The sequence below is a fragment of the Salvelinus sp. IW2-2015 genome, linkage group LG19 (genome assembly GCF_002910315.2).
Source record: "Salvelinus sp. IW2-2015 linkage group LG19, ASM291031v2, whole genome shotgun sequence".
NCBI lineage: Eukaryota > Metazoa > Chordata > Actinopteri > Salmoniformes > Salmonidae > Salvelinus > Salvelinus sp. IW2-2015.
Window position 1 is genome coordinate 5,530,889 of NC_036859.1, and position 27,615 is coordinate 5,558,503.

Below are 27,615 nucleotides of genomic sequence, written 5' to 3' on the forward strand. Positions count from 1 at the left end.
CTCACCCTCAACCTCCCCCTTCCTCCATATCCCTCTGTCTCAAACTCCCACTTCCTCCATATCCCGTCGTCTCACCCTCAACCTCCATATCCCTCCATCTCAAACTCCCACTTCCTCCATATCCCTCCGTCTCACCCTCAACCTCCATATCCCTCCATCTCAAACTCCCACTTCCTCCATATCCCCCCGTCTCACCCTCAACCTACCCCTTCCTCCATATCCATCCGTCTCACCCTCAACCTCCCCCTTCCTCCCTATCCCTTTTAACCTACTTCACCTATATACTCACCACACCTCACTATTTCTCACTCACTCTCTCTCCCCTTCCTCAGTCACGCTCTCCGCTCACCCCCCTCCCCCTTCCACCCTATCCATCCATTTCACCCTCAACCTCCCCCTTTCTCCCTATCCCTCCATTCCAACCRCAACCTCCCCCTTCKTCTCACCCTRAKTCTCCCCCTCCKTCTCKWCCTRCCCCTTCCTCCCTATCCCTCCATTTCACCCTCAACCWCCCCCTTCCTCCCTATCCCTCCATTTCACCCTCTACCTCCCTCTTCATTCCTAGCCCTTGCTCTCACCCTTGCCTTACATCTCCATAGAGATAGTAGGATTTATTGTGAATGGCTTACTACACTGTCATGAGACTGGGCTTACCAACACACTGCCTAGTGCCCATTTATAGTGCCAGATTGTTTGGTTTATTACAGTGGCACTGACACCATTTTGTTTATACACACACACACAGTTCATGGTGGCATAGAAGTATAAAAGGCACGTGAACCCCTGCATCCAATGAGTCTATACAGAGTTGAGCATGGCAATCTTTAATTCTACTATGCCTTTAGCAGCAGTGGAGCCTGACAGAGTTCAAGGTACGCAGACAGAGACATCTATTCTCCAGGTAATAACAGGCCTCCTAACTTACCCAGGTCACACAGGACCCTGGGGATATGTCACAGGCAGACCACCACAGCAGATATATGACTTGTGTTAGCTGTTTCCAGGGCAGTGGAAATATAGGGGGGGGGGGGTTCTTCTATCCTTTTGGGGACTTAAAATCCCCTAATGTCCCCACAAAGATAGTAAAACAAGGAAAACCATAACCCCTAAGCTTATGGGACATGGGAAAGGTCCCCACGAGGACAAAGGCTATAAGCTAAGGGGTTAGGGTTAGAATTAGTGTTAGGTTACAATTAGGGTTAGGGTAAAGGGTTAGTGGTTAGGTTTAGGGTTAGGAGTTAGGGGTAGGGTTAGGATTATGGTTAGGTATGGTTAGGATTTTGAATGGAAATCAATTTTAGGTCCACACAAGGATAGAACAAAACATGTGTGTATGTGTGTGATTATCTGGAATTTCTAACACATACAAACACAACCAAGAACACAACACACATGTACAAAGCTAGGTAACAAAATATGTAGCCGAATAATCACCACATAGAATTAACAGATCACAGCATTCTCTGTCAAGTCTTCAGCTGTGGGTCTGTTGGTGTTATTTTCTCATTTGCTTTTTTCATTATCGTTGCAATGGAACATGTGATTCAACAGACGTTCAGCCCCATTCATGCAGACTATTTCGTGGTGGGAGGGAATGTGCCCGCTCCTCATTGTTAGTGACAAGGCAGACAATGATCACATTGGCTACAACTCAACTGCATGTGACTTGCACGAACCACAGAGGGCTACAGGGGGGAGTATTGGTGAAAGGTTGTGTTTTTCACTACGACCCTGCTCATTTGGATGTTGTCGGAGTCAAACAGACAGGCCTGGGTGAGATCTTTAAAGATCTCACAAAATAATTTTAGATCCAAGCCACCCCCTGTACTCACTTTGAACTACTCCCCTCTGGGCGCAGATTTTAGGCACCCCTCGGCAGGAAAAACAGAACTAGACATTAATTTGTGCCAGGTGTGATATCCCTCCTAAAAAGCTCAGGCTATTGTTCCTATCAACCCAGTAAGGCCAGCAGGCTAGTCTCTTTTTATTGGTATTTGCAGTTGAAGTCGGAAGTTTACATACACCTCAGACAAATACATTTGAACTCAGTTTTTCACAATTCCTGACATTTAATCCTAGTAAAAATTAACTGACCCCTGTCGTAGGTCAGTTAGGATCACCACTTTATTTTAAGAATGTGAAATGTCAGAATAATAGTAGAGAGAATTATTTATTTCAGATTTTATTTCTATCATTCCATTCCCAGTGGGTCAGAAGTTTACATACACTCAATTAGTATTTGGTAGCATTGCCTTTAAATTGTTTAACATGGGTCAAACGTTTCGGGTAGCCTTACACAAGCTTCCCACAATAAGTTGGGTGAATTTTGTCCCATTCCTCCTGACAGAGCTGGTGTAACTGAGTCAGGTTTGTAGGCCTCCTTGCTCGCCTACGCTTTTTCAGTTCTGCCCACAAATTTTCTAAAGGATTGAGGTCAGGGCTTTGTGATGGCCACTCCAATACCTTGACTTTGTTGTCCTTAAGCCATTTTGCAACAACTTTGGAAGTACGCTTGGGGTCATTGTCCATTTGGATGACCATTTTGCGACCAAGCTTTAACTTCTAGACTGATACCTTGAGATGTTGCTTCAATATATCCACATAATATTCCTCCCTCATGATGCCATCTATTTTGTGAAGTGCACCAGTCCCTCCTGCAGCAAAGCACACACAACATGATGCAGCCACGCCCGTGCTTCACGGTTGGGATGGTGTTCTTTTGGCTTGCAAGCCTCCCCCATTTCCTCCAAACATAACGATGGTCATTATGACCAAACAGTTCTACATTTCTTTAAAAAGTACGATTTTTGTCCCCATGTGCAGTTGCAAACCGTAGTCTGGCTTTTTTATGGCGGTTTTGGAGCGGCTTCTTCCTTCCTGATTGGCCGTTCAGGTTATGTCGATATAGGACTCGTTTTACTGTGGATATATATACTTTTGTAGCTGTTTCCTCCAGCATCTTCATAAGGCGATTTGCTGTTGTTCTGGGACTGATTTGCACTTTCTGCACCAAAGTACTTTCTTCTCCAGGAGACAGAACGCGTCTCCTTCCTGAGTGGTATGACGGCTGCGTGATCCCATGGTGTTCATACTTGCGTACTATTGTTTGTACAGATGAACGTGGTACCTTCAGGCGTTTGGAAATTGCTCCCAAGGATGAACCAGACTGTGGAGGACTACAATTGTTTTGCTGAGGTCTTTGCTGATTTCTTTTGATTTTCCCATGATGTCAAGCAAAGAGGCACTGAGTTTGAAGGTAGGCTTTGAAATACATCCACAGGTACACCTCCAATTGACTCAAATGATGTCAATTAGCCTATCAGAAGCTTCTAAAGTCATGACATCATTTTCTGGAATTTTCCAAGCTGTTTTAACCTCTAACGAGCCTCTACCCCGGGTCCGGGAGCACCCCCCATCCCCCCACACACTGATTAGCATAGCTAGCATAGCTTCACAAGTAGATAGTAGCATCTAAATATCATTAACTCAAAGTCCAAGACACCAGATGAAAGATACAGATCTTGTGAATAAAGCCACCATTTCAGATTTTTAAAATGTTTTACAGGGAAGACAAAATATGTAAATCTATTAGCTAACACGTTAGCAAAATACACCACTATTCTAACTCCATCAGTTTCTTACTCCTTCAGGTGCTATCACAATTCGGCTCAACTAAGATATTGATATCCACTAACCAAGAAAAAACCTCTTCAGATGACAGTCTGATAACATATTCATGGTATAGGATAGTTTTTGTTAGAAAAAAGTGCATATTTCAGGTAGAAATCACAGTTTACAATTGCACCGACCATCGAAATCGACTAGAATTACTAGATAGAGCAACGTGTATGACCAATTTACTCATCATAAAACATTTCATAAAAATAGACAAAGCATAGCAATGGAAAGACCCAGTTCTTGTGATTTCAGACCATATTTTCAGATTTTCTAAGCGTTTTTAGCGAAAACACAATAAATCGATAGTTAGCATACCACATGTGCAAACGTTACCAGAGCATCGATTCCAGCCAAAGAGCGTATAACGTAATCACCGCCAAATATATAATTTTTTCACTAACCTTCTCAGAATTCTTCCGATGACACTCCTGTAACATCATTTTACAATATACATATTGTATTTGTTCGAAAAGGTGCATATTTAGCCATACAAAACCGTGGTTACACAATAAAAATACTAGGAAATCAAGCCTCAATATGTCTGACGTCATCTATCAGAGTGATCTAGTTTATTGAAAGCTAATCATATACTTGACTAAAAAATACAGGGTTGACAGCAATCGAAAGACAAATTAGTTCTTAATGCAACCGCTGATTTACATTTTTAAAATTATCCTTACTTTTCAATACAGGGTGGCCAAGTGAAGCTATACAAACAAAATGGCGAAATATGCGTTTAAAATATTTCGACAGAAACACGATTATCATATTAAATATTGCTTACTTTGAGCTGTTCTTCCATCAGATTCTTGGGCAATGTATCCTTTTATGTTATAAACGTCTTTTGGTCGATAGATGTCCTTGTCCTTCGAAATGTCCACCACCAACGACCGACACCCCAAAACGTGTCCAAAGTTTCAGAGTGCACAACAAAATAAATTCCTCAAAATCGCACTAAACGGATATAAATTGCTATAAAACGGTTCAAATTACTACATTATGATGTTTTTTAACAACTATAACGACTGAAAACATGACCGGAGAAATATTGCTGGTTAGACAACGATTTGGAACGAGGCAAGTCCGATGGCCTTCACGCTTCAGGCGCACGACGAGAAAGGACGGTCTCTATACATTTTGGTCTTTTATAATGGCTGTGAATGTCCCATCGATTCATTGAAAACGTGATGACGTACAGACACCCAGAGGAAGACGTAGGCAGTGTCGGTTTCTTCATAGCATTCACTGTCGCCTTAAAAACAGACTCCAGATCAGAGGTAAAAATTTCTGAAATCTGAACCCTGTCATGAAAGTGCTGTAGAAATTGTTCTGTACCACTCAGAGACAAAATTCCAACTTCTATAGAACTAGAAGGTGTTTTCTATCCAATAATAACAATAATATGCATATTGTACGATCAAGAATTTAGCACGAGGCAGTTTAATTTGGAGACACAAATATGCTAATGCGGAACAGCACCCCCTATAGTTCCAAGAAGTTAAAGACAGTTTTGCACACTCTTGGCGTTCTCTCAACCAGCTTCATGAGGTAGTCACATGCATTTCAATTAACAGGTATGCCTTCTTAAAAGTTAATTTTGTCACACCCTGATATATTTCACCTGTCTTTGTGCTTGTCTCCACCCCCTCCAGGTGTTGCCCATCTTCCCATTATCCCCTGTATATTTATTCCTGTGTTCTCTATTTGTCTCTTGCCAGTTCGTCTTGTGTTGTCAGGTCTTACCAGCATGCTTTCCTGTCTTCCTTTTTCTCAAGTCTGTTTTCCTAGTTTTCCCGGGTTCTGAGTATTCTGCCTGCCCTGACCCCGAGCCTGTCTGCCGTCCTGTACCTGTCTGACTCTGACCTGATCACGAACCCCTGACTGTCCTTGACCTGCCCTTTGCCTGCCCCGTGTTTTAAATAAATCATCTGAGAACTGTACTATCCGCCTACTTTGTCTGCATCTGGGTCATATCCTGAGTTGTGTTAAATTTGTGGAATTTCTATCCTTCTTAATACATTTGAGCCAATCAGTTGCGTTGTGACAAGGTGGGGGGGGGTATACAGAAGACAGTCCTGTCTGGTTTGCTGTTATGTAAAATACCAAGTCCATATGAAGGCAAGAATCACTCAAATAAGCAAAGAGAAATGGCAGTCCATCATTACTTTAAGACATGAAGGTCAGTCAATATTGAACATTTCAAGAACTTTCTAAGTTTCTTCAGGTGCAGTCGCAAATACCATCAAGCTCTGTGATGAAACTGGCTCTCATGAGGAACGCCACAGGAATGGAAGACCCCTCTGCTGCAGAGGATTAGTTCATTGGAGTTACCAGCCTCAGAAATTGCAGCCCAAATAAATGCTTCACAGAGTTCAAATAACAGACACATCTCAAAATCAACTGTTCAAAGGAGACTGTTTGAATCAGGCCTTCATGGTCAAATTGCTGCAAAGAAATGGACATTAGACCGGTGGAAATTTGTCCTTTGGTCTCGAGTCCAAATTGGAAATTTTTGGTTCCAACCGCCGTGTCTTTGTGAGACACAGAGTAGGTGAACGGATGATCTCCACATGTGTATTTCCCACCGTAAAGCATGGAGGAGGAGATGCTATGGTGTGGAGGCGCTTGCTGGTGACACTGTCAGTGATTATTTAGAATTCAAGGCACACTTAACCAGCACGGCTACCGAAGCATTCTGCAGCAATACGCCATCCCATCTGGTTTGCGCTTAGTGGGACTAGCATTTGTTTTTCAACAGGACAATGACACAAAACATCTACAGGCTGTGTAAGAGCTATTTTACCAAGGAGGGCGATGGAGTGCTGCATCAGATGACCTGGCCTCCACAATCCCCCGACCTCAACCAAATTGAGATGGTTTGTAATGAGTCGGAAGGAAAGGAAGGAAATGAGTGAAGGAAAAGCAGCCAACAAGTGCTCATCGTATGTGGGAACTCCTTCAAAAGCATTCCAGGTGAAGCTGGTTGAGAGAATGCCAAGAGTGTGCAAAGTTGTCATCAAGGCAAAAGGTGGCTATTTGAAGAATCTCAAATTTAAAATATAATTTGATTTGTTTTACACTTTTCTGGTTACTATATGATTCCATATGTGTTATTTCATAGTTTTGATGTCTTCACTATTATCATGCAATGAAGAAAATTGTAAAAATAAAGAAAAACTCTTGAATGAGTAGTTGTGTCCAAACTTTTGACTGGTACTGAATATTAGCAGTAGTACATTTACCATTAATTCCTGTAATTTCTACAAAATAAATAATCTACAATGCTTGTTTGGTTAAGGTCATTTCTGTTAATGCATTCAATGTGTTATTGTTGTTCTCTTTGTCGGAGTGGACACGTTGTTTGCAGACCGCACAACCTATGTTACGCTTGTGAGAAACACGTTTTGGCTTATTTTATTCTATTTGCAGTTTTTTCACATTTTGTCAATTTATTCATTGTCTTTTGTTTGCAGCGCTCCTGTCAATGTTGATTACGCTCACCTGATTTCGCATAGAAGTAGGCCTATTGGCCCATTCGGGGATCTGATAGAATTTCTGATTGGCTTAACGCACCACCACTAATGAGCTGTGGAGCTTCTCAAATAGCAAGCAAACAAAGTCTATTTTACATCCATTGAGAATGACAATCGTTCCTCAATGTGTTTGAAAAATCTTTCCAGCTCTCTCCCTGTCGATAACCACTCAGCGTGAAAGGGGAAAATGTCATGCTCTGATCCAGTGGAAACGTCATAAAATAGGTCTACCTGATTTCTTCTTATCCCTTGCGCAAATAGCCTACAGCTGTCTGTCCCGAACTCACTGGCAAGGGAAACTCTGAGGGCCCAGATTATTTTATACAATGTTGCAAGTTTGCAGGAGCAAGCTTCAGGCCAGACCCAAATTAAATCAAGTTCGTTGCAGACAGGCCATGCATAGCCAATGTGATTTATAGGGCATTTATTTTTATCAGGATATTTTCTACCTGCAGGCTGAAATGTTTTTATTTGAAGGCTTTATGTAGGCTATTTTTACATAGTTGGTAATAACAATAGAAGTTACTTTTTAGGTTTGTACATTACATGACCAAAGTATGTGGACACATGCTCGTCGAACATCTCATTCAGAAATCATGGGCATTAATATGGAGTTGGTTCCCCCTTTGCTGCTATAACAGCCTCCACTCATATAGGAAGGCTTTCCACGAGATGTTGGAACATTGCAGCGGGGACTTGCTTCCATTCAGTCACAAGAGCATTAGTGAGGTCAGGCACGGATGTTGGGTGATTAGGCCTGGCTCGGAGTCGCCGTTCCAATTCATCACAAAGGTGTTCGATGGCGTTGAGGTCAGGGCTCTGTGCATGCCAGTCAAGTTCTTCCACACCAATCTCGACAAACCATTTTTGTACGAACCTCGCTTTGTGCACTAGGGCATTGTTATGCAAAAACAGGAAAGGGCCTTCCCCAAACTGTTGCTACAAAGTTGGAAGCACAGATTCATCTAAAATGTAATTGAATGTACTATGCATTCGGGCAGGTAGCGTTCTCATGGCATCCGCCAAATCCAGATTTGTCCGTCGTACTGCCAGATGGTGAAGCGTGATTCAACACTCAAGAGAACGCATTTCCACTGCTCCAGAGTCCAATGGCGGCGAGCTTTACACCAGTCCAGCTGACGCTTGGCATTGCATATGGTGATCTTAAGCTTGTATGTGGCTACTCGGCCATGTAAACCCATTTCATGAAGCTCCCGACGAACAGTTATTGTGCTGATGTTGCTTCCAGAGGCTGTTTGGAACTTGTTAGTGAGTGTTGCAACCGAATACAGATGACTTTTACACACTAAGCGGTTCAGCACTCGGCGGTCCCGTTCTGTAAGCTTGTGTGGCCAACCACTTCGCAGCTGAGCCGTTGTTTCTCCAAGACTTTCCACTTCAGAATAAAAGCACTTACAGTTGACCAAGGCAGCTCTAGCATGGCAGAAATTTGATGACCTGACTTGTTGGACGGTGCCATGTTGAAAGTCACTGAGGTCTTCAGTAAGGCCATTCTACTGCCCATGTTTGTCTATGGAGATTGCATGGCTGTATGCTCAATTTTGTACACCTTTCAGCAACGAGTGTGGCTGAAATAGACGAATCCACAAATTTGAAGGGGTGCCCAAATACTATGTATAGTGTATGTACATATAGGTAGGTGTAAAGTGACAAGGTAAGAGGATAGATAATAAACAGTATTAGCACGTATATGATGACTCAAAAGAGTTAGTGCAAAAAGGGTCAATGCCGATGTCTAGATGCTGCCTAGAAGGCCAGCATCCCGGAGTCGCCTCTTCACTGTTGACGTTGAGACTGGTGTTTTGCGAGTACTATTTAATGAAGCTGCCAGTTGAGGACTTGTGAGGCGTCTGTTTCTCAAACTAGACACTCTAATGTACTTGTCCTCTTGCTCAGTTGTGCTCCGGGGCCTCTCACTCCTCTTTCTATTTTGGTTAGAGCCAGTTTGCGCTGTTCTGTGAAGGGAGTAGTACTCAGCGTTGTACGAGATCTTCCGTTTCTTGGCAATTTCTCACATGGAATAGCCTTCATTTCTCAGAACAAGAATAGACTGATGAGTTTCAGAAGGAAGGTCTTTGTTTCTGGCCATTTTGAGCCTGTAATCAAACCCACAAATGCTGATGCTTAAAAAAACTAAACTAGTCTAAAGAAGGCCAGTTTAATTGCTTCTTTAATCAGTACAACAGTTTTCAGTTGTGCTAACATAATTGCAGAAGGGTTTTCTAATGATCAATTAGCCTTTTAAAATGATAAGCTTGGATTAGCTAACACAACGTTGCTGATAATGGGCCTCTGTACGCCTATGTAGATATTCCATTAAAAAATCTGCTATTTCCAGCTACAATAGTAATTTACAACATCAACAATGTCTACACCGTATTTCTGATCAATTCGATCTTATTTAATGGACCAAAAAATTACTTTTCTTTCAAAAACAAGGACATTTCTATGTGGCCCCAAACTTTTGAATGGTAGTGCACTTTGCAATTATTTTGAATGAGCGTCAGTTCATGTGCAAAGTACTAGCATTTCCATGAGCATAGTTATCAACTGTATGTAGTGGGTCCATTCTGTCTTTCCCGCTCTTTATCTGTCCCCACCCGTTTCCATTGTGTTTCAAGCCGTCATAACGGGTTTAGTCCACTAGGGACTTTTCATTGCATTATGTAGTAATCAAGGTGTACGCTATTCTGTTCGTGTGTTTATGTAATTCTATGTGATTATTTAGTTAGTTAGTAAATAAATAAATAAGTAAATTTGTATATCGCTGATTCATCATTTATGCTAGGGTTCGTGCAGATAATCAAGGATTTTGTGCCATTCAGAATGAGACTGAAGGTAAATAATAATTAATGAATTGACTGTGATTGATGTAAGAGATATTTATGTCTTTATAGTTTAGTTGGGAGATAGTAACTCGTTAAATAACTTTTTCTGTGGTGCCCCAGATTACTACTTAATTAATTGTTACATGAGTAATTTAATTGAATAATAATTTTACATGGTATGTAATTATTTTATAAAATAACAGTCAATCACATTAATGATAGTCAAGACACGACAATGGCTACCGACGTGAGCGCTACGGGGTGGTAATCATTTAGGCAGGTTACGTTCGCTTCCTTTGGCACAGGGACTAAGGTGGTCTGCTTGAAACATGTATTACAGACTCGGTCAGGGAGAGGTTGAAAATGTCAGTGACGACACATGCCAATCGGTACGCACATGCTTTGAGTACACATCCTGGTACTCAAAATATACAACGAACTGTATTCAGGAAGTACACAGAAATTCCAATTCTAATTCCCATAGAATGTCAAAGAGGATTTTGGTTTACTTTCTGAATTGACTGGAACGTAAATGGAACTGACCTCAACATTGGTTAGCACACTTGGACGCAACCACACCTGGGATTTGAACTCATAACCTCTAGGATGCCATTAAGAGGAATTTCCTGCATTGCCAGCAGGTATGTGGCCATGACAGAGATCAACCACAGATTTATTGGCAAGAATACTTTTCCTCATTTTGCAAGTTGCCCGGAATCAAGTCAATAATTGTGTGATTGTCACGTGAAGTTTCATGTTATCAGAAGTTGAGATTTTGCATCCCCATGTTGTCACATTTATTTCACATGAGATCATGTTCTCACACGTGCTAACATGTTGTCACGTGTATAGTTTTATGTTAACATATTAACTTCACATTAAATCACTCGATTAGTATGTTTTATTTTCATAAGGGAAATCTCAATGACACATACATGTCTCACATTTGATTTTGGCCTAAAGTATAGTGCACTGAATGTGGGAATCAAGTGTCATTGGACATTTCATCACTATACTTTCAGAAAGTGTGGTACGAAATGATTGAATTTCGACTTTGGTCGTTATGAAAAGCAGCTGTGTGTGTGTTGGATTAGCAACGGTCTCTAACGTTGTTATAGACAGCTTTAGTAGACAAAGTCCCACAGGAGACACAACGTCGGATTGAGGACTTGATGGTGTTGTATTTTGTTGTTGTTCTCTTCTCTCGTTCTATCTCTAACAGAAACCACTGTGCACATGTGGTCCAGAAGAACATCACGTGTACGATTGAGGACGGCATGGCCACCTACGTGAAGGCAGAGTACACCACCAAGTGCATCTGGGGGCAGAAGTGTCCTGTCGTCATGTAAGTCTACACTCGTTGAAAAGATATTCAATTCCAATTTAATTCAATTCCAAAGATGTTTTGTTTTTACAATTCAATTCCCATTCAAAAAGTCCAAACAGTTTAATTCCAATTCAATTCCATGAGTTTAAGATTTTTAATTAGAATGTAATGCTATGTAAATTCTTCACTTCATGAGTGAATTCAATCATTTAATTGGAATTTCAAATTCAATTGGAATTGACCCCAACCCTGATAGTTACTGTAGCTAGGCTAGTCTAGATGATGATATTATGGATAAGAGCCAGAATGTTTTTATTTGTAAAAACAGGAGCCAAGCATCGATCCTCATGTCACTTGAATAAGACCCTCAATATTTATTGGAAAGGAGCATCAAGCTCATCACCTTGCACTTTCACCACCCTGTGAAGTTCATCATAACCTATTTCATCTGTAGCCTAATAAACTGCATGTTAGGCCAATCCCTAGTCGTAGTAGGAGGACCACACACCATGACTCCAGATTTACTTCGATATGATAATTATTATATCAATATTTGTGCATAATATGAGACTCACCCCACTGCTGTACACTTTCCATATAGTTTTGACAGGCACAACAAAGTAGGTAGTGTACTAAGCATTGGGACTCATGTATATGTGCTGCCCTCTGGTGGTGTCAGTTTGTATTACAAGTTAACTCCACACTGTCCCTCCAGCTGCACTTCCAGCTGTGTTTGTGGTCAGTGGCTCTGTGACTCTGCTCAGGCCTCAAAGGTTGGAAAGTGTTAATGGTCTGCTAGTTTTCATAATAATTGGATTCTTATCAAATTTGACAATTTATTTCCATCTCAGTGGATTATAAACAAACTCATATTATGGTTATTACAGAGGCTACCTTTTCAGTATAAGTTTACAGTAATCTGTCAGTGAAATTGTGCTGTGTCCGTTTGTGTGCATGCATGAGTGCGTGTGTTTGTGTGTCTATAGCTCATCTCTGTAATGAGTGTGCAAGCTGGGATGTCGGATTCTCTCTGATGTGACCGGAGCCTCTCAAAGGTCCTCTGTAGTGATATTACAGAGAGAAAGGACTTATACTTTTAACAAATGTAGGGAAAGAGATAGAAGAGAGAGAGGCAAGAGATAGAAGAGATCACTATTCTTCAGAAGAGTAGACACCTTAAGACATAACAGTCTCAGTGAGGTCAATGACCCTTGTAACAATCCTTCATCTGAGCATGCATCATCATCACACTAAAGCGTCTCTTTATCTCATAATCTACTGTTCATACCCTCCCCAATCTCATTATACAAACAGTGATCCTTTGATCTATCCTTTTCTCTCCTCCCATCTGACTTTCTAAGATAGTAACTGACCTCGTGTTATCTTCTCTCTCCTCTCCATCCACTCCAGGTACCGGACCTTCTACAAGCCTAAGTATAAGGTGGGCTATAAGAGAATTACTGAGCTGCAGTGGAGGTGCTGTCCTGGCTACTCTGGGGAGAACTGCTACGATGGACCCACCTCTCTGCCCCCCTTCAAAGGGGGTGCCCCACACCGACCAGGGATCAAGTACCCCTATGGGCACCCCCAACCTCCCCTGATCCACAAACCTGTCCCTGGTGGGGCTAATCTGGAGCCAGGGAGCCCCTTCCCAAATCAGCCGGATAGCAGACCCATCCCCACTGGACAACTGCCCACCGGGAACGGCAAACCCAACTATGGTGAGTCCAGACAGTGGGTGAAATATTTGCCAATTTATATTTTCAAACTGTGATTCACTTTTCCCCTCTCCCTCCCTTGCCCTATGTAATAAAGTTTTCTCTTTCTCTCTAGGTAATAATGTTGGTGGAGACCGTCTAGATCGTATGGAGGAGGAGCTGCGTCGTCTGACCCAGGATCTGGACATCCTGAACGGGGTGATGGTCAGCCTAGAAGACCGCCTGCGCCTCTCTCTCCAGGAGGACACAAAGAATATGCTGGGCTCCCTGCTCTCCACCATCCCCCGTCTTTCAGACTCCTCTGTTGGCTTTGGGGTGATCCCAGACGGCACCCCAGATGGCCTGGAGGGAGGAGAGGGACTCCCTGGGTTTGGAGACCTGGCTGGGAGGGTGACAGAGGTGAAGGATGAGCTCAAAGCCAAAGGACATGTGCTTGAGGAGATACAGGTGGGTGCTACGGTTTTCTTAATGATATTAGACTGGTTTATGCTAGCTTATGGAAATGTAGAGAAACAAGCAGATGTCTAAATCAATAATATAACTTTTGCTGATTGGTAACATTCTGAATCTCACACTGAGATTCTGTATATCTATAGCTGAAAGAATTTGAGGTGTTCCTGAAGCCAAACCATTGTCTTTCCTCAGGGCATGGTTCTGGGTCATGAAGGGCAGCTGAAAAAGCTGTTGGAAGCTGCGACTGGCAGGCCCATCACTGGGTCAGTCTCTCCCTCCATCCTGGAGGAGCTGCTGGATGCTAAACTAGCAGGTGTCCGCGCTGACATCCTGGACGGCTTCGAGAGGCGTCTGTCTGGCCTGGAGAGCCGCTGTGAGGAGAGAATAGGAGAGGTCCAGAGGCAGTGCCATAATGAACACATGAACGGCCAGGAGCACATACAGCAGTCTCTGGACGGCAGAGAAACTGGACTGAGAGAGGAGCTGGGTACTCTGCAGGCACAGATACAGGGACTCACCCTCACTGAGAGCTGCTGTGGACAGGTAGCAATGAACTTTGGTGTTTCTCAATGCTACTGGACATGTTTTTATTGAGGCAACAGAAATTCATCAATATTTCAAAAACTAGCTACCACATCAAATGTTATGGGCATACACACCTTGAAAAATGCAGTATGAAAATTGGGTTACAGTTATTCAATGTAAATATGAAATATTCAGGTAAATATGATCTGCTAAATGGCTAAAACGTGTGTATTACTAAAAATATTTGCAAAATGTCTTGTTGCTACACTATATGCCTGACATGTGACTGTCCCAGCAGGTGAACAGCCTGTCGCAGAGAATGTTGATGCTGGAGGAGTCAGTGAAGGGCTTAACAGAGTCCCAGCGGGAGCTTCAGGCTGCTCTCACTGACCAGACCATCCACATTGAGACCCTGATAGAGGCCCGTCTGGAAGACATAGATGCCAGGCTCAATGTCACCGAGTCTGGGGACGTAGGGGTTGGCAAGGTGCCTGGGGGTCTGGACGGCTTCAAGACCCTGCTGAAGGACAAGCTGAAGTCCCTGGAGGAGAGGGCGTTTGTGGCTTTGGAGGAGCTGAGTAACGCCACCGCCCCAGCTCTGCTGGAGGGTCAGGTGATGCCCGCCCTGGAGACAGTCAGGAGGAGGGTGGAAGGAGACCTGGACTGCATCCAGAGGAAACTCACAGACCTGGAGCTCCTCTGCACCTCCTCCTGCTCCCACGCCACTCCCACTGGAGGAGGCGCACGGACAGGCCTAGTGGAGGAGTGTGAGGCGGTGGAGAAGAAGGTGTCAGGCCGTCTGGACTCCCATGCTGACCAGCTGGACCGTCTCAATACCACCCTGCAGACCCTACTGAACCGCATTGCCCAGGAGGACGAGGAAGGCTCTGTCCAGGGAGAGATCACCCTCCTCAAGATCAAAGTCAACTCAGTCAACCGCACCCTGAAGGGCCTGAGGAACTCTGTTAGCCTGTTCACTAAGGAAGTGGGCCATGCTAACGCCACATGGACACACAAGGAGAATCAGCTAGCCACCCAGGTCCAGGGTATCACCCAGCTGGTGGGGCGCCAGGCCTACCTCCTGGGGGCCGGGGAGCACAGACTAGCCCAGCTGAAGGGGGAGCTGGTGAGCCTGAGGAGGAGACTGGCTGGGGAGCTGCAGGGCTGCCGGAGTACGGCCCTGGGGGTGCAGAGGGAGGTGGAGGAGGTGGATAGTCGAGTGGCCCAGGTGGAGGGACAGTGTGGTAGCCTGGGGGAGCTGGCGGACAACCTAGAGAGGATCAGGACAGAGCTGGAGAGACACTCAGACTTGCACCTGTCACAGGTCAAAGGAAGGATGGCCAGTCACACTACACAGCTGGCCGAACTGAAGGGAGAAATTAAAGACTGTGTCGGAAAGGGCTCAGCCAATCAGAGGGGAGACGAGTAACACTTGTGCTACGGAGAAAGACGTGTCTATGTCCTCTCATCTTCTGCTCTCCTTCATCTGCTCAAATGGGAAACTTGAGAACAGATTTACTTCACCTATCCTGCATTTTCAGATCAGTGAAGGAGAGGAGATGAGTAGAATAGGCCATTTGAAGCTATTGAAATGCACCCTTGGTTGTATAGTTGGGCAATATTTTCCCTCAAGTTTTTCTTCTAAAGGGGCATTTAGTTTTTTTCTTATAGTTTTGTTTTCACATTTTATATTGATATTAACTGACTTTTTAACTTATATGAAGAAAAGATATCTGCATTGATGTACTGTATTAGAAATATTTGTGAAAAATGAATAACAAAAACAAAGCACAGACGTCTATTCCACATTTGTTCAACGTAATTTGATTGAAGTGACGTGGAAACGACGTCACTTCAGGCCAGATTCTCCTTTCTCTAATATCTCTGGACAGGCATAACCAAGGATGTACTTCCGGCTTTATGCAACGTCACATAAAGCAAGAAGTGTAAAACATCAACGGTAGCGTCTTATCATATTAACATATTATAACGTGCGCCTACGCCTTGATTTTGTTAACAAACCATAAGCTAGTATCTAGCTCAAACAGAACGTACGACCACAGATAGTGATAACCTTTCATCTGTTGTGTGACTGTTAGCTAGCAAGCTACTTACTAGCATGTCGGCAAACCATAAGCTAGTATCTAGCTCAAACAGAACGTACGACCACAGATAGTGATAACCTTTCAMCTGTTGTGTGACTGTTAGCTAGCAAGCTACTTACTAGCATGTCGGCAAACCATAAGCTAGTATCTAGCMCAAACAGAACGTACGACCYCAGATAGTGATAACCTTTCATCTGTTGTGTGAKTGTTAGCTAGCAAGCTACTTACTAGCACGTCGGCAAAAGCACACTATGTTTTGACTGGATGCCATAGTGTACAATGAACCTTCCGCTATTTTCCCGAAGAATGAAGACATCAAGATAGCAGTGGCTGCTTTTCATTTCGGGTGGACAGGCTGCAGCTTTATCAATTGAAGAGAACAGTCGATGAGTCGTGCCACGAAGCTAGTCCTGAATACGGATGCTGTACCATCATTGCAAGCGCTGACCGTAATGTAAGTATCAGAGTTTGATGTGTCTGACACGGTAGCCAACATTTTTGGGGATCGTAGGGCTAACGTCAAATAATGCAACTGTGGCTGTTTTGACTTGCAAACAGTATATTTTCCATAACACAGCTGAGTCACTACAGTATATGGTTTTTATCTTTCATCCCTAAGCCCCCTACATTTAGTCTTAGAACACACAGCTGCCCCGAAGGAATGTTGTCCACAAAAGGAATTTAATATTTTGCCATTTCATTGTGCGGTTGTTGTTTTACAGTTGATGTATCTTGTCATTGGGGCTAGTCATGATGATTTGGGGGGGGGGGTATCAAATCTGCCTCAATTGAGGAATTCACAATACAAACATTGAAAAGTTTCACAAAAACTGCACAACCAAATATTGCATATTTCAAATAAAAAAACACCAGAAAACACATTGTAGAATGAGTAGATTGCTACATTAAAGAATTGATAGAATCATAAAATACAATTAAATTCACTACCCATTTAACAAACATTTCCCTTTTCAAAAACATGACAGGCTGCGTAGACGGGCTCCTGGGTCACCTCTTCAATGAGATCACCTTTGACCCAGCTCCATAGGTGAGGAAGCTGTGCGAGCTGTCCATCGCAGGACACCTGTCTGCCCGGTGTGAGCTGTTGTCTCCCGCTTCAATCTTAAGGGTGACTGAAGACACGTGGGTGACTGAAGCCTGCTTGATTGAAGTGGGGTATATGGGTTCCTCTCGCCTCCCCATCAATCTCTGTAGTTGTATTTCCTGAATCATAAGTAATTAACTTTCACGTGATATGATATCACATTTTGTTATAAAAACAACAACAAAAAGCATTCGGACAAGAGATGAGTGTTACAAATTACACAAATCAATGGGTCGTGCACACTGTAGGGTGGCCGGGTGCCTATATCAGGCACTTATCTAATGATGTATCTTATGTCAAATTATGTCTCACCATTATTTCTCACCTTTATTTCTCATGAGTGTTCTTGTTGATCTTTTTGCTATGCTGGCCTATCATAGAATATAAAATAAATGTCTGATCATTACATACAATCCTGACCATATTGTCATTTATAATGCTAATGCAGAGGCACCAATAAATTGTACAGTCCAGTTATTGTATGCTGTTCTCATGTACATTCCCTTGTGTCTATGGGTTGAGGCATACTATTTAGGCTTGGAATGACTTGTCCCATTGTTTACCTTGTTACCTGGCAGTGACCACAAGGGCATTTCAAAGAGCTGTCAATCAAGGAGAGGTCATATGAGTATATAGAATCTCTCTGCCTGTTCTTTCAGGCTTCCTGATAGTTAGAGATGAGAGAAAATGGATGTCATTTCTTCAATTCTGAGATTTTAATAGCGTGAAAATATTCTGGGTGATGTTTTGGTCGTTCAAAGGCTATTTTTACTTTTAAAGTGTTGTGGTTTATTTTCTGGTCATTCTGATGTCTAAGACATAATATTAGTATGCTGAAGGGTTTTGGTAGTAGCCTGGTCCAGATCTGTTTGTGCTCTTACCAGGGAGTTGACATAATAGCATAACTTGTAAAAGAAAGGAAAAAAATTGAAAAAAAACGAATTTCTCATGTTCTGATGCAGTTCTAAGATTAACCAGCAGGAGGCATCAAATCCTCTGATAACAGAGATTTTATGGTTTGTTCTTTTGTATTTCAGTGGTATTTCCAACACAAAGGGACAGTCAGAAACTAATCTCCCCCACTTCACAGAAGAAGACCATTTTTCCATGTCGGGTGGACTAGAGAGTAAACAGAGGGATAGGATTTGACTCAGCGCACGAGAGCTGCACTGTCAGCAGGTTTACTGCATCAGCACGTATCACAGACCACTGGTTAGAAGTCGCCAAAGATGAACTGTCAATCCTTGTTTTAAAGAATGGTTGGAAGTTGCCAAGATATTACAATGAGAACCAAAGATTAACTGTGAGTCCTTATTTTGGTGGGGTGAGAGAATTTACATTTTTTTGTGACCTTTATTTAAGGATGCAGTCAGAGAAAGGATGGGCAGGCTACAGCTCTGAACACTCTCTTTTCCTCTTCTCCTTCCTCCTCCCCTCTTTCTAGCGCTTTTCTGAACCAATGCCCCCCCCCCAAACTACACTCTTAGAAAAAAAAATCCTAGTGTATAATCTAGAACCTAAAATAATTCTTCAGCTGTTCCCATAGAAGAACCCTTTTGGTTCCATGTAGAACCCTTTCCACAGAGAGCTCTACAAGGAACCAAAAAGGGTTCTACCCGGAACCAAAAGGATTATGCTATGGGAACAGCCTAGCGAACCTTTTTTTCTACGTGTGTACAATAATTTCAGGGCAACATGGATTAATTGTATTAGCTTACTTTGACAATAACAACGATGGTAAAAAATAATCAAAAGATACGTTAATCTGTTTGTGTATCTGCATTAGTGAGGCTGACATGAAGTTGGCTTCAATTCAAGGAGAAATAAACGCCATACAATGATTTATTTTTTCTTCTATTATTTAAAAAAAACTTTATTTAACTAGACAAGTTATCCCCTAACCCGGACCACGCTGATCCAATTGTCAGAGAAAGACATCTTTATAATGTAGTTGTGTATTCATCTTTTAATTTGCTTTAATAGAAACACCTTTTGGGGATGTGGGATCTGGAGTTGGTCGTGTTTTAAGCTGATGTAGTACCGACTTTAAGCTACACCTTAATAACCCTTTAGCCTGCTGAGTTGACCCACTTATTTAGATTCCATGCAATATCTTCTACTGCATGACAAGGGGAAAGCATTTGTAATACCAAACTATTCAAGAATTCTGATAGGCTCTAAAGCTGATGGACTAACCCTTCACATTAGTCCTTATTTAAAATGAGTGAGGAACTAATCATGTGAAAGTGCCTACAGTAGGTAGCTGGATGAGGTTTAGTAGTTCCATGACACCAGATACTCCTCAGCGAAACCATTCTAAACTCTTGTTCGTTAAGGTAGCATCTTTTGTGATTTAAGACCTTTTTGTTTATCTTTTCTAAAACACAAGACACAATAATATTGGACAATACAATTGGCCATTTATATGATATGAATTTTTTTGTATTTAATTTAAATAGATTCGCTTTATGAACCATTTAAACTTGTTTGAAAACACAGAAATAAATGAAAGAGGTTTTTAAGGCTTGCCAGTTAGTCAGTGCTGACCTCTGCAACAGGTCACCTACCAGATTATCCAATATATCACATGTGTAATAACAGAGGTTAGCTATACCAAGGCTGAGCAGCACTGGGCCCTTCGTTTGGACTGGCACAGAATGGATACGAATGGGTCAGATGAGTCAGATCATGGCTCTGCTAGGACAGAGTGGAGCCTGACAAGACAGGGGCCTTAGAGCACAGCTACTCACCTGGCTAAGCTCTGGGTTTAGAAGATACTAACACAAGATCAGTAAGAACAACAACCTAAACCCAGGTGTCCCCCGTTCTCGTCCTCGAGGGCTGCAGCACTGTAAAGACCAACCAATGTCACTGACAGGCCAGAGAATACTGCATGTTCACTTTGTTTCCCAGGTCTAAGTCACTCTCTGGTTCAAGGCAAAGGAAGAGAACCAGTGGCTACAGGCCTCAAGAGCTGGGGTGGGGTTTACCTAGAGCTGACACCAGGGGGATTCAAACCCAGGCCTTCAGGTCAGTACCACTGCTGCGTTTTATTCTACCTCTTCCATCAGGCTTGTAAACCTTTCGACTTGTATTGGAACATTCTGGCCTACAAACTCAGTCTAAGCCATTCTGAGCAGGTCTCATATCAGTGCTTGAAAACAAACCATATTTTCATGCAAAAACAACAGTCTCTTGTGGATGGCCCCTGGCATTGACAGGCTCCGCCATTTCAATCAAACACACTCAGAGAGGAAGACTTTAGAAACTAGCACCTCCAAATTGGCTACAATAGGTAAACACGTGCTTCAGGTTGGGTGATGTTAAAAAGAGGAAGGTTTGATGAACCAATAAGAGGGGTACTTCCTGTAGCTATCTAAGTGCAGATTGGTTTCCATGTCGCACGTAATTAGTGACTCCCCCAATCAGAGGTCGAGCAGATCAGCACCACTGATTACAGATCAGGAACTTGAAGGTGCTTGGTGGGATGAAGTGACATCCAGCACTTTCTGATTAGGCATCTCCTTCCACAATGTCTGTTCAGCAGATTAATAAACCTGTCAAATCCCAAATCCACCCATAGACCCTAATCTCTATGGACTTTCGTAGATCTGACAGGATTGGAAAGGTTTAAGCAATATGGCAGACAATCCAACTATAAAATTAAAAGTCATGGTGGAGCTGTTACCATTTTGGTTCTACTTATACAATTCTTTAAGATCTAAGTGTATAGAGTTTAGGTGCTAGCAGTTGATTTGGAACATCCTTCCACACAGTCTGGACTCTCACAGTCTCACACTAACACTACGTTTCAGTGCTTCTAACACAGCCTGTCATACGGCAAGTCTCCTCCTCATCACAATATCAACCACAACAAAATCCATCACAGGAAGTAATCCATAAAATAGTAAATAAATAAAAGGAGCTCCCGCCTCAGTCATATTACCATGGGAACTGAAAATGAACAGTTATTTCAACTGTTGTCTTTTTCCCCAAACGATACATCTGAAGAAAGTCAATGTTTCCACATGGTGATGTGTGTGAAATGTAGTAGCTGTATATGGAGGCTAAGGGAACACAGAGAGACATGGTGATGTGTGTGACATGTAGTTGCTGTATATGGAGGCTAAGGGAACACAGAGAGACATGGTGATGTGTGTGAGATGTAGTAGCTGTATATGGAGGCTAAGGGAACACAGAGAGACATGGTGATGTGTGTGAGATGTAGTGGCTGTATATGGAGGCTAAGGGAACACAGAGAGACATGGTGATGTGTGTGACATGAAGTAGCTGTATATGGAAGCTAAGGGAACACAGAGAGACATGGTGATGTGTGTGACATGAAGTAGCTGTATATGGAACCTAAGGGAACACAGAGAGACATGGTGATGTGTGTGAGATGTAGTGGCTGTATATGGAGGCTAAGGGAACACAGAGACATGGTGGGTTGGAATATAGGGCTTTTAAGAGACAACACTAAGACTACATCTGATATTACTACAGTACTGTGTTACAGAACAAACCACTCAAATTAACACTGCCAAACACACACAGGCACAAAAACAAATGTGCACGAGCACACACGCATCTGAGAAGACGACGAGGAGCTTGAATTGCTCAAGATATTTTGTGCGGTGAATGCACTTTCAAGCTTATGTTAGTGTGTGAGGTATTATGTAGCAGCATACCACCCAAAAACAAAAGCCAGTATTCAGACTGTTCCCACACACAGACATACACACAAAGGCTAAAAATGTGCCACTCGCTAATGACTTAATCTGTGGCCGCAATCCTTATATTTACCACTACCAGCTAAACCAGTGGTTCCCAAACCTTTTATAGTCCCGTACCCCTTCAAACATTCAACCTCCAGCTGCATACCCCCTCTAGCACCAGGGTCAGTGCACTCTCAAATGTTGTTTTTTTGTTGCCATCATTGTAAGCCTGCCACACACACTATATGATACATTTATTAAACATAAGAATGAGTGTGAGTTTGTCAGAAACCGGCTCGTGGGAAGTGACAAAGAGCTCTTATAGGACCAGGGCACAAATAATAATCATCAATAATTTTGCTCTTTATTTAGCCATCTTACATATAAAACATTATTTGTTCATCAAACATTATGAATAGCTCACCACAGGTTAATGAGAAGGGTGTGCTTGAAAGGATGCACATAACTCTGCATTGTTGGGTTGTATTGGAGAGAGTCTCAGTCTTAAATCATTTTCCACACACACCGTGCCTGTATTTAAATGTCATGCTAGTGAGGGCTGAGAATCCACTCTCACATAGGTACGTGGTTGCAAAAGGCATCAGTGTCTTAACAGCGCGATTTGCCAAGGCTGGAAACTCTGAGTGCAGCACTATCCAAAAATCTGGCAGTGGCTTCTGATAAAATACAATTTTCACAGAACCGCTTATTTCGATGAGGCTCTCTGTTCAGATATCGGTAAGTGGACTGGAGGCAGGGCATGAAAGGGATAACGAATACAGTTGTTTGTGTCGTCCGTTTCGTGAAAGTACCTGTGTAATTGAGCACCCAGCTCACTCAGCTGCTTCGCTAAATCACATTTGACATTGCCTGTAAACTTGAGTTCATTTGCACACAAAAAATCATACAATGATGGAAACACCTGTGTGTTGTCCTTAAAGCAGACAGAAAAGAGATACAACTTCTTGGTCTTAGCCTCAGCTTGTTCCGCACATTGAAAATAGTTGCGGAGAGTCAATGTAATCCTAGATTCAGATCATTCAGGAGAGAAAAAACATCACCCAGATAGGCCAGTCGTGTGAGAAACTCGTCATCATGCAAGTGGTCAGACAAGTGAAAATGATGGTCAGTAAAGAAAACTTTAACTTTAAAATGTGTCAATACTTTGTCCCTCGATAACCAGCGCACTTCTGTATGTTGTAAAAGCGTTACATGGTCGCTGCCCATATCACTGCATAATGCAGAAAATACACAAGAGTTCAGGGGCCTTGCTTTAACAAAGTTAGCCATTTTCACTGTAGTGTCCAAAACGTCTTTCAAGCTGTCAGGCATTCCCTTGGCAGCAAGAGCCTCTCCGTGGATGCTGCAGTGTACCCAAGTGGTGTCGGGAGCAACGGCTTTCACGCGAGTTGCCACTCCACTATGTCTCCCTGTCATGGCTTTTGCGCCATCAGTACAGATACCAACACATTTTTATTTTACTAGGCAAGTCAGTTAAGAACAAATTCTTATTTTCAATGACGGCCTAGGAACAGTGGTTAACTGCCTTGTTCAGGGGCAGAACGGCAGATTTGTACCTTGTCAGCTCAGGGATTCGCTCTTGCAACCTTTCGGTTACTAGTCCAACGCTCTAACCACTAGGCTACGCTGCCGCCCCGTCTTGACCACCAAAGTCCATTTGATGTCACAAAGCTGTCCAGTACTTTAAAATATCCTCTCATGTCCTGCTTTCCAGTGGTTTGCCAGATGTCTTCCTTAATTGACCCCCCATAAACGTAACAGACTTATACCAGGAGCTGTGCCAGGCCCGCCACGTCTGTTGACTCATCCAGCTGTAACGCATATAATTCACTGGCTTGTATGCGAAGTAGTAATTGTTTCAAAACATCTCCTGCCATGTCACTGATGCGTTGTGAAACCGTGTTGTTTGATGAAGACATTGTTTGTATAGTTTTTTTGACCTTTTCCCCCAGCATTGTCCCAGCCATGTCCGTGGCAGCCGGAAGAATTAAGTCCTCCACATAAGTGACCCTATGACTAGGGTGGCTGCGGTCTTTGCAATTTTTAGGGCCTTCCTCTGACACCGCCTGGTATAGAAGTCCTGGATGGCAGGAAGCTTGGCCCCAGTGATGTACTGGGCCGTTCGCACTACCCTCAAGGTCTGAGGCCGAGCAGTAGCCATACCAGGCAGTGATGCAACCAGTCAGAATGCTCTCGATGGTGCAGCTGTAGAACCTTTTGAGATCTGGATACCCATGCCAAATCTTTTCAGTCTCTTGGGGGGGAATAGGCTTTCCCGTGCTCTCTTCATGACTGTCTTGGTGTGTTTGGACCATGATAGTTTGTTGGAGATGTGGACACCAAGGAACTTAAGCTCTCACTACAGCCCCGTCAATGAGAATGGGGGTGTGCTCGGTCCTCCTTTTCCTGAAAGGGAGAGGTTGTTGTCCTGGCACCACACGGCCAGATCTCTGACCTCCTCCCTATAGGCTGTCTCATCGTTGTCGGTGATCATGCCTACCACTGTTGTGTCATTGGCAAACTTAATGATGTTGTTGGAGTTGTGCCTGACCATGCAGTCATGAGTGAACAGGGAGTACAGGAGGGGACTGAGCACTCACCCCAGAGGGGCCCCCGTGTTGAGGATCAGTGTGGCGGATGTGTTGTTACCTACCCTTACCACCTGGGGGTGGCCCTTCAAGGAAGTCCAGAATACAGTTGCAGAGGGAGGTGTTTTGTCCCGGGGTTCTTAGCTTAGTGATGAGCTTTGAGGGCACTGTGTTGTTGAACGCCCTCGCTGTAGCCAATGAATAGCATTCTAACATAGGGCTTCATTTTGTCCAGGTGGGAAAGGGCAGTGTGGAGTAAAATAGAGATTGCATCATTTATGGATCTGTTGGGGCGGTATGCAAATTGGAGTGGGTCTTGGGTTTCTGGGATAATGGTGTTGATGTGAGCCATGACCAGCCTTTCAAAGCACATCATGGCTACATATGTGTGTGCTATGGGTCGGTTGTCAGTCTGGCAGGTTACCTTAGTGGTCTTGGGCACAGGGACTGTGGTGGTCTGCTTGAAACATGTTGGTATTACAGACTCAGTCAGGGAGAGGTTGAAAATGTCAGTGAAGTCACTTGCCAGTGTTACTTGCCTCGAAGTGAGCATAGAAGTAAATTAGCTCGTCTGGTAGACTATTGTCACTGAGCAGCTCGTGGCTGTGCTTCCCTTTGTAGTCTGTAATAGTTTGCAAGCCCTGCCACATCCGACAAGCGTCAGAGCCGGTGTAGTACGATTCAATCTTAGTCCTGTATTGATGCTTTGCCTGTTTGATGGTTCGTCAGAGGGCATATTTTAAGCTTCCGGGTTAGAGTCCCGCTCCTTGAAAGCGGCAGCTCTAGCCCTTATCTCAGTGCGGATGTTGCCTGTAATCCATGGCTTCTGGTTGGGGTATGTCTGTGGGATATCACTGTGGGGACGACGTCATCGATGCACTTATTGATGAAGCCAGTGACTGATGTGGTGTACATCGGAAGAATCCCGGAACATATTTTAGTCTGTGCTAGCAAAACAGTCCTGTAGTTTAGCATCTGCTTCATCTGGCCACTTTTTTATTGACCGAGTCACTGGTGCTTCCTGCTTTATTTTTGCTTGTAAGCAGGAATCAGGAGGATATAATTATGTTCAGATTTGTCAAATGGAGGGAGAGCGTTGTACACGTCTCTGTGTGTGGAGTAAAGGTGGTCCAGGTGGTCCAGTTTTTTTTCCCTCTGGTTGCACATTTAATATGCTGATAGAAATGCGGTAAAACGATTTTCAGTTTCCCTGCATTAAAGTCCCCAGCCACTAGGAGCGCCGCCTCTGGATGAGCGTTTTCCTGTTTCCTTATAGCCGTATACAGCTCATTGAATATGGCCCTACAGCCAGCGTCGGTTTGTGGTGGTAAATAGACAGCTACGAAGAATATAGATAAACTCTCTTGGTAAATAGTGTGGTCTACAGCTTATCATGAGATACTCTACCTCAGGTGATTAAAACCTCAAGACTTCCTTAGATTTCGTGCACCAGCTGTTGTTACACAGACCGCCACCCCTTGTCTTTCCAGAGGCAGCCGTTCTATCCTGCCAAAAAAGCATAAAACCCGCCAGCTCTATGTTATTCCTGTCGTCGTTCAGCCACGACTCGGTGAAACAGTTTTTAAAGAGATGGGTGAGGCCAAAGCTTAAGAGGGTGTTAACGATGCTAAATGGTTGTAGAGAAGGAAGAGCTCTCCAATAGGTGTACCAAAACATTCACAGGCCATTTTCTCAAAAGTGGGGTTTACAAGTTGATCAACTTTCAAAGCAAAATTACTTTGACATTGTTCCTCAATTGCAGGGTATTATATACAATTTCTAGCCCTGAGTCTTTACTTTTATCCAATGTAAAAAAAAAAAATGTAAAAAAAAGACCGAATCGAGGCAGTCGGTCACATATGGTGTTTAATTTAGGCTGCTATGGTGTTCACTTTGAACCAGGTCCAAATTTAGCATGCCATGGGTCTAGCTGTTATCCCAGTCTAAATATAGCCCAGAATGTCCTGGTGATGCTGGGTGATGAGGGGTGCTGTGAGTCCACTGTCTCTGAGGGAAACCAACGGCACGAGGTGCAGCACGCATCACCGGCACATACACATACTGCACGGACACACACACTGCACAGGCACACACACATGCTGCAAAGGCACACACTGCTGCAAAGGCACACATACACACACCACAAATGCATACACACGCTGCAAAGGCACACACCCATTGCACACACACACCCATTTGCTGCACACAAAACACTCTGCACACAGAGCAGTCACCTAGCTGCACTTCTTAAATTACAAAACAATTAATTGGTGTAATTAATAGGATGAAAGCTCCACCTAGCCCTACGGTAGAGTAATGTTCCATCCCAAATCTACCCCTAAAGGTTACATCAATTTATACTCAACTGCTGTATTGTATGCCTGTGTATTGTTATGGCAACCCTGTATCAATGCACATCCATGTGTCAATAACCAACCAGACTGCTGTATTGTATGCCTGTGTATTGTTATGGCAACCCTGTATCATCCATGTCTCAATAACCAACCAGACTGCTGTACTTTATTGTTCAGACTAAATCCGATCATATTATGACAAATTATTTGATTTATCAAATATTTTGTTGCCATGCTGACAATACTGTATGTATATTATGTATTAGTCACTCATACGCCACTATAATGTAAAATGTAATATTATTTAAAGACAAATAGGATGCCTTATATTTAGTACTTAAATAAATATATTTAGTATTTTGTCAGAGGTTAAGTCCAACAAGCTGTGGTCTGTAGGTACCTACCACCCTCTGCTGGTCACAAGGACAGATTGCAGTTCCATTCAAGGTGAGCGTAGATATCACAGGTAGGCTACATAGCCGTAGCACTATGGCCTACTCGTCTGAAATTAGAAAAACTAAAAAAGTAAATGTATTCCTACTTGCCATAAATTAGGGAAAAACTACAATGTGATGATTAAGTMTTGCGCCAGCACAGAATTGTGAAAACATTTAATTAACTTAATTCACAATCCCCCTTTTTCT

General features: G+C 43.1%; 1 protein-coding gene across 4 annotated transcripts in view; it reads left to right on the forward strand.

The window, feature by feature from the left end:
- LOC111979686 (EMILIN-3-like) overlaps window positions 1-19,134 on the forward strand; it is a 41,507-nt gene extending 22,373 nt beyond the window's left edge. Inside the window, exons 3-9 of one of the 4 annotated variants that reach the window (XM_070448767.1) lie at window positions 11,283-11,405; window positions 12,798-13,108; window positions 13,221-13,552; window positions 13,751-14,101; window positions 14,379-16,642; window positions 17,175-17,236; window positions 18,331-19,134. In XM_070448767.1, the coding sequence (XP_070304868.1) occupies window positions 11,283-11,405; window positions 12,798-13,108; window positions 13,221-13,552; window positions 13,751-14,101; window positions 14,379-15,512 (2,251 nt within the window). In that variant the 3' untranslated portion in view covers window positions 15,513-16,642; window positions 17,175-17,236; window positions 18,331-19,134. Of the gene's footprint in view, window positions 1-11,282; window positions 11,406-12,797; window positions 13,109-13,220; window positions 13,553-13,750; window positions 14,102-14,378; window positions 16,643-17,174; window positions 17,707-18,330 lie in introns of those variants that run through there. The other 3 variants (XM_024010320.2, XM_024010318.2, XM_024010321.2) reach the window with 3 other exon arrangements.
- The last annotated feature ends 8,481 nt before the right edge of the window (window positions 19,135-27,615 follow it).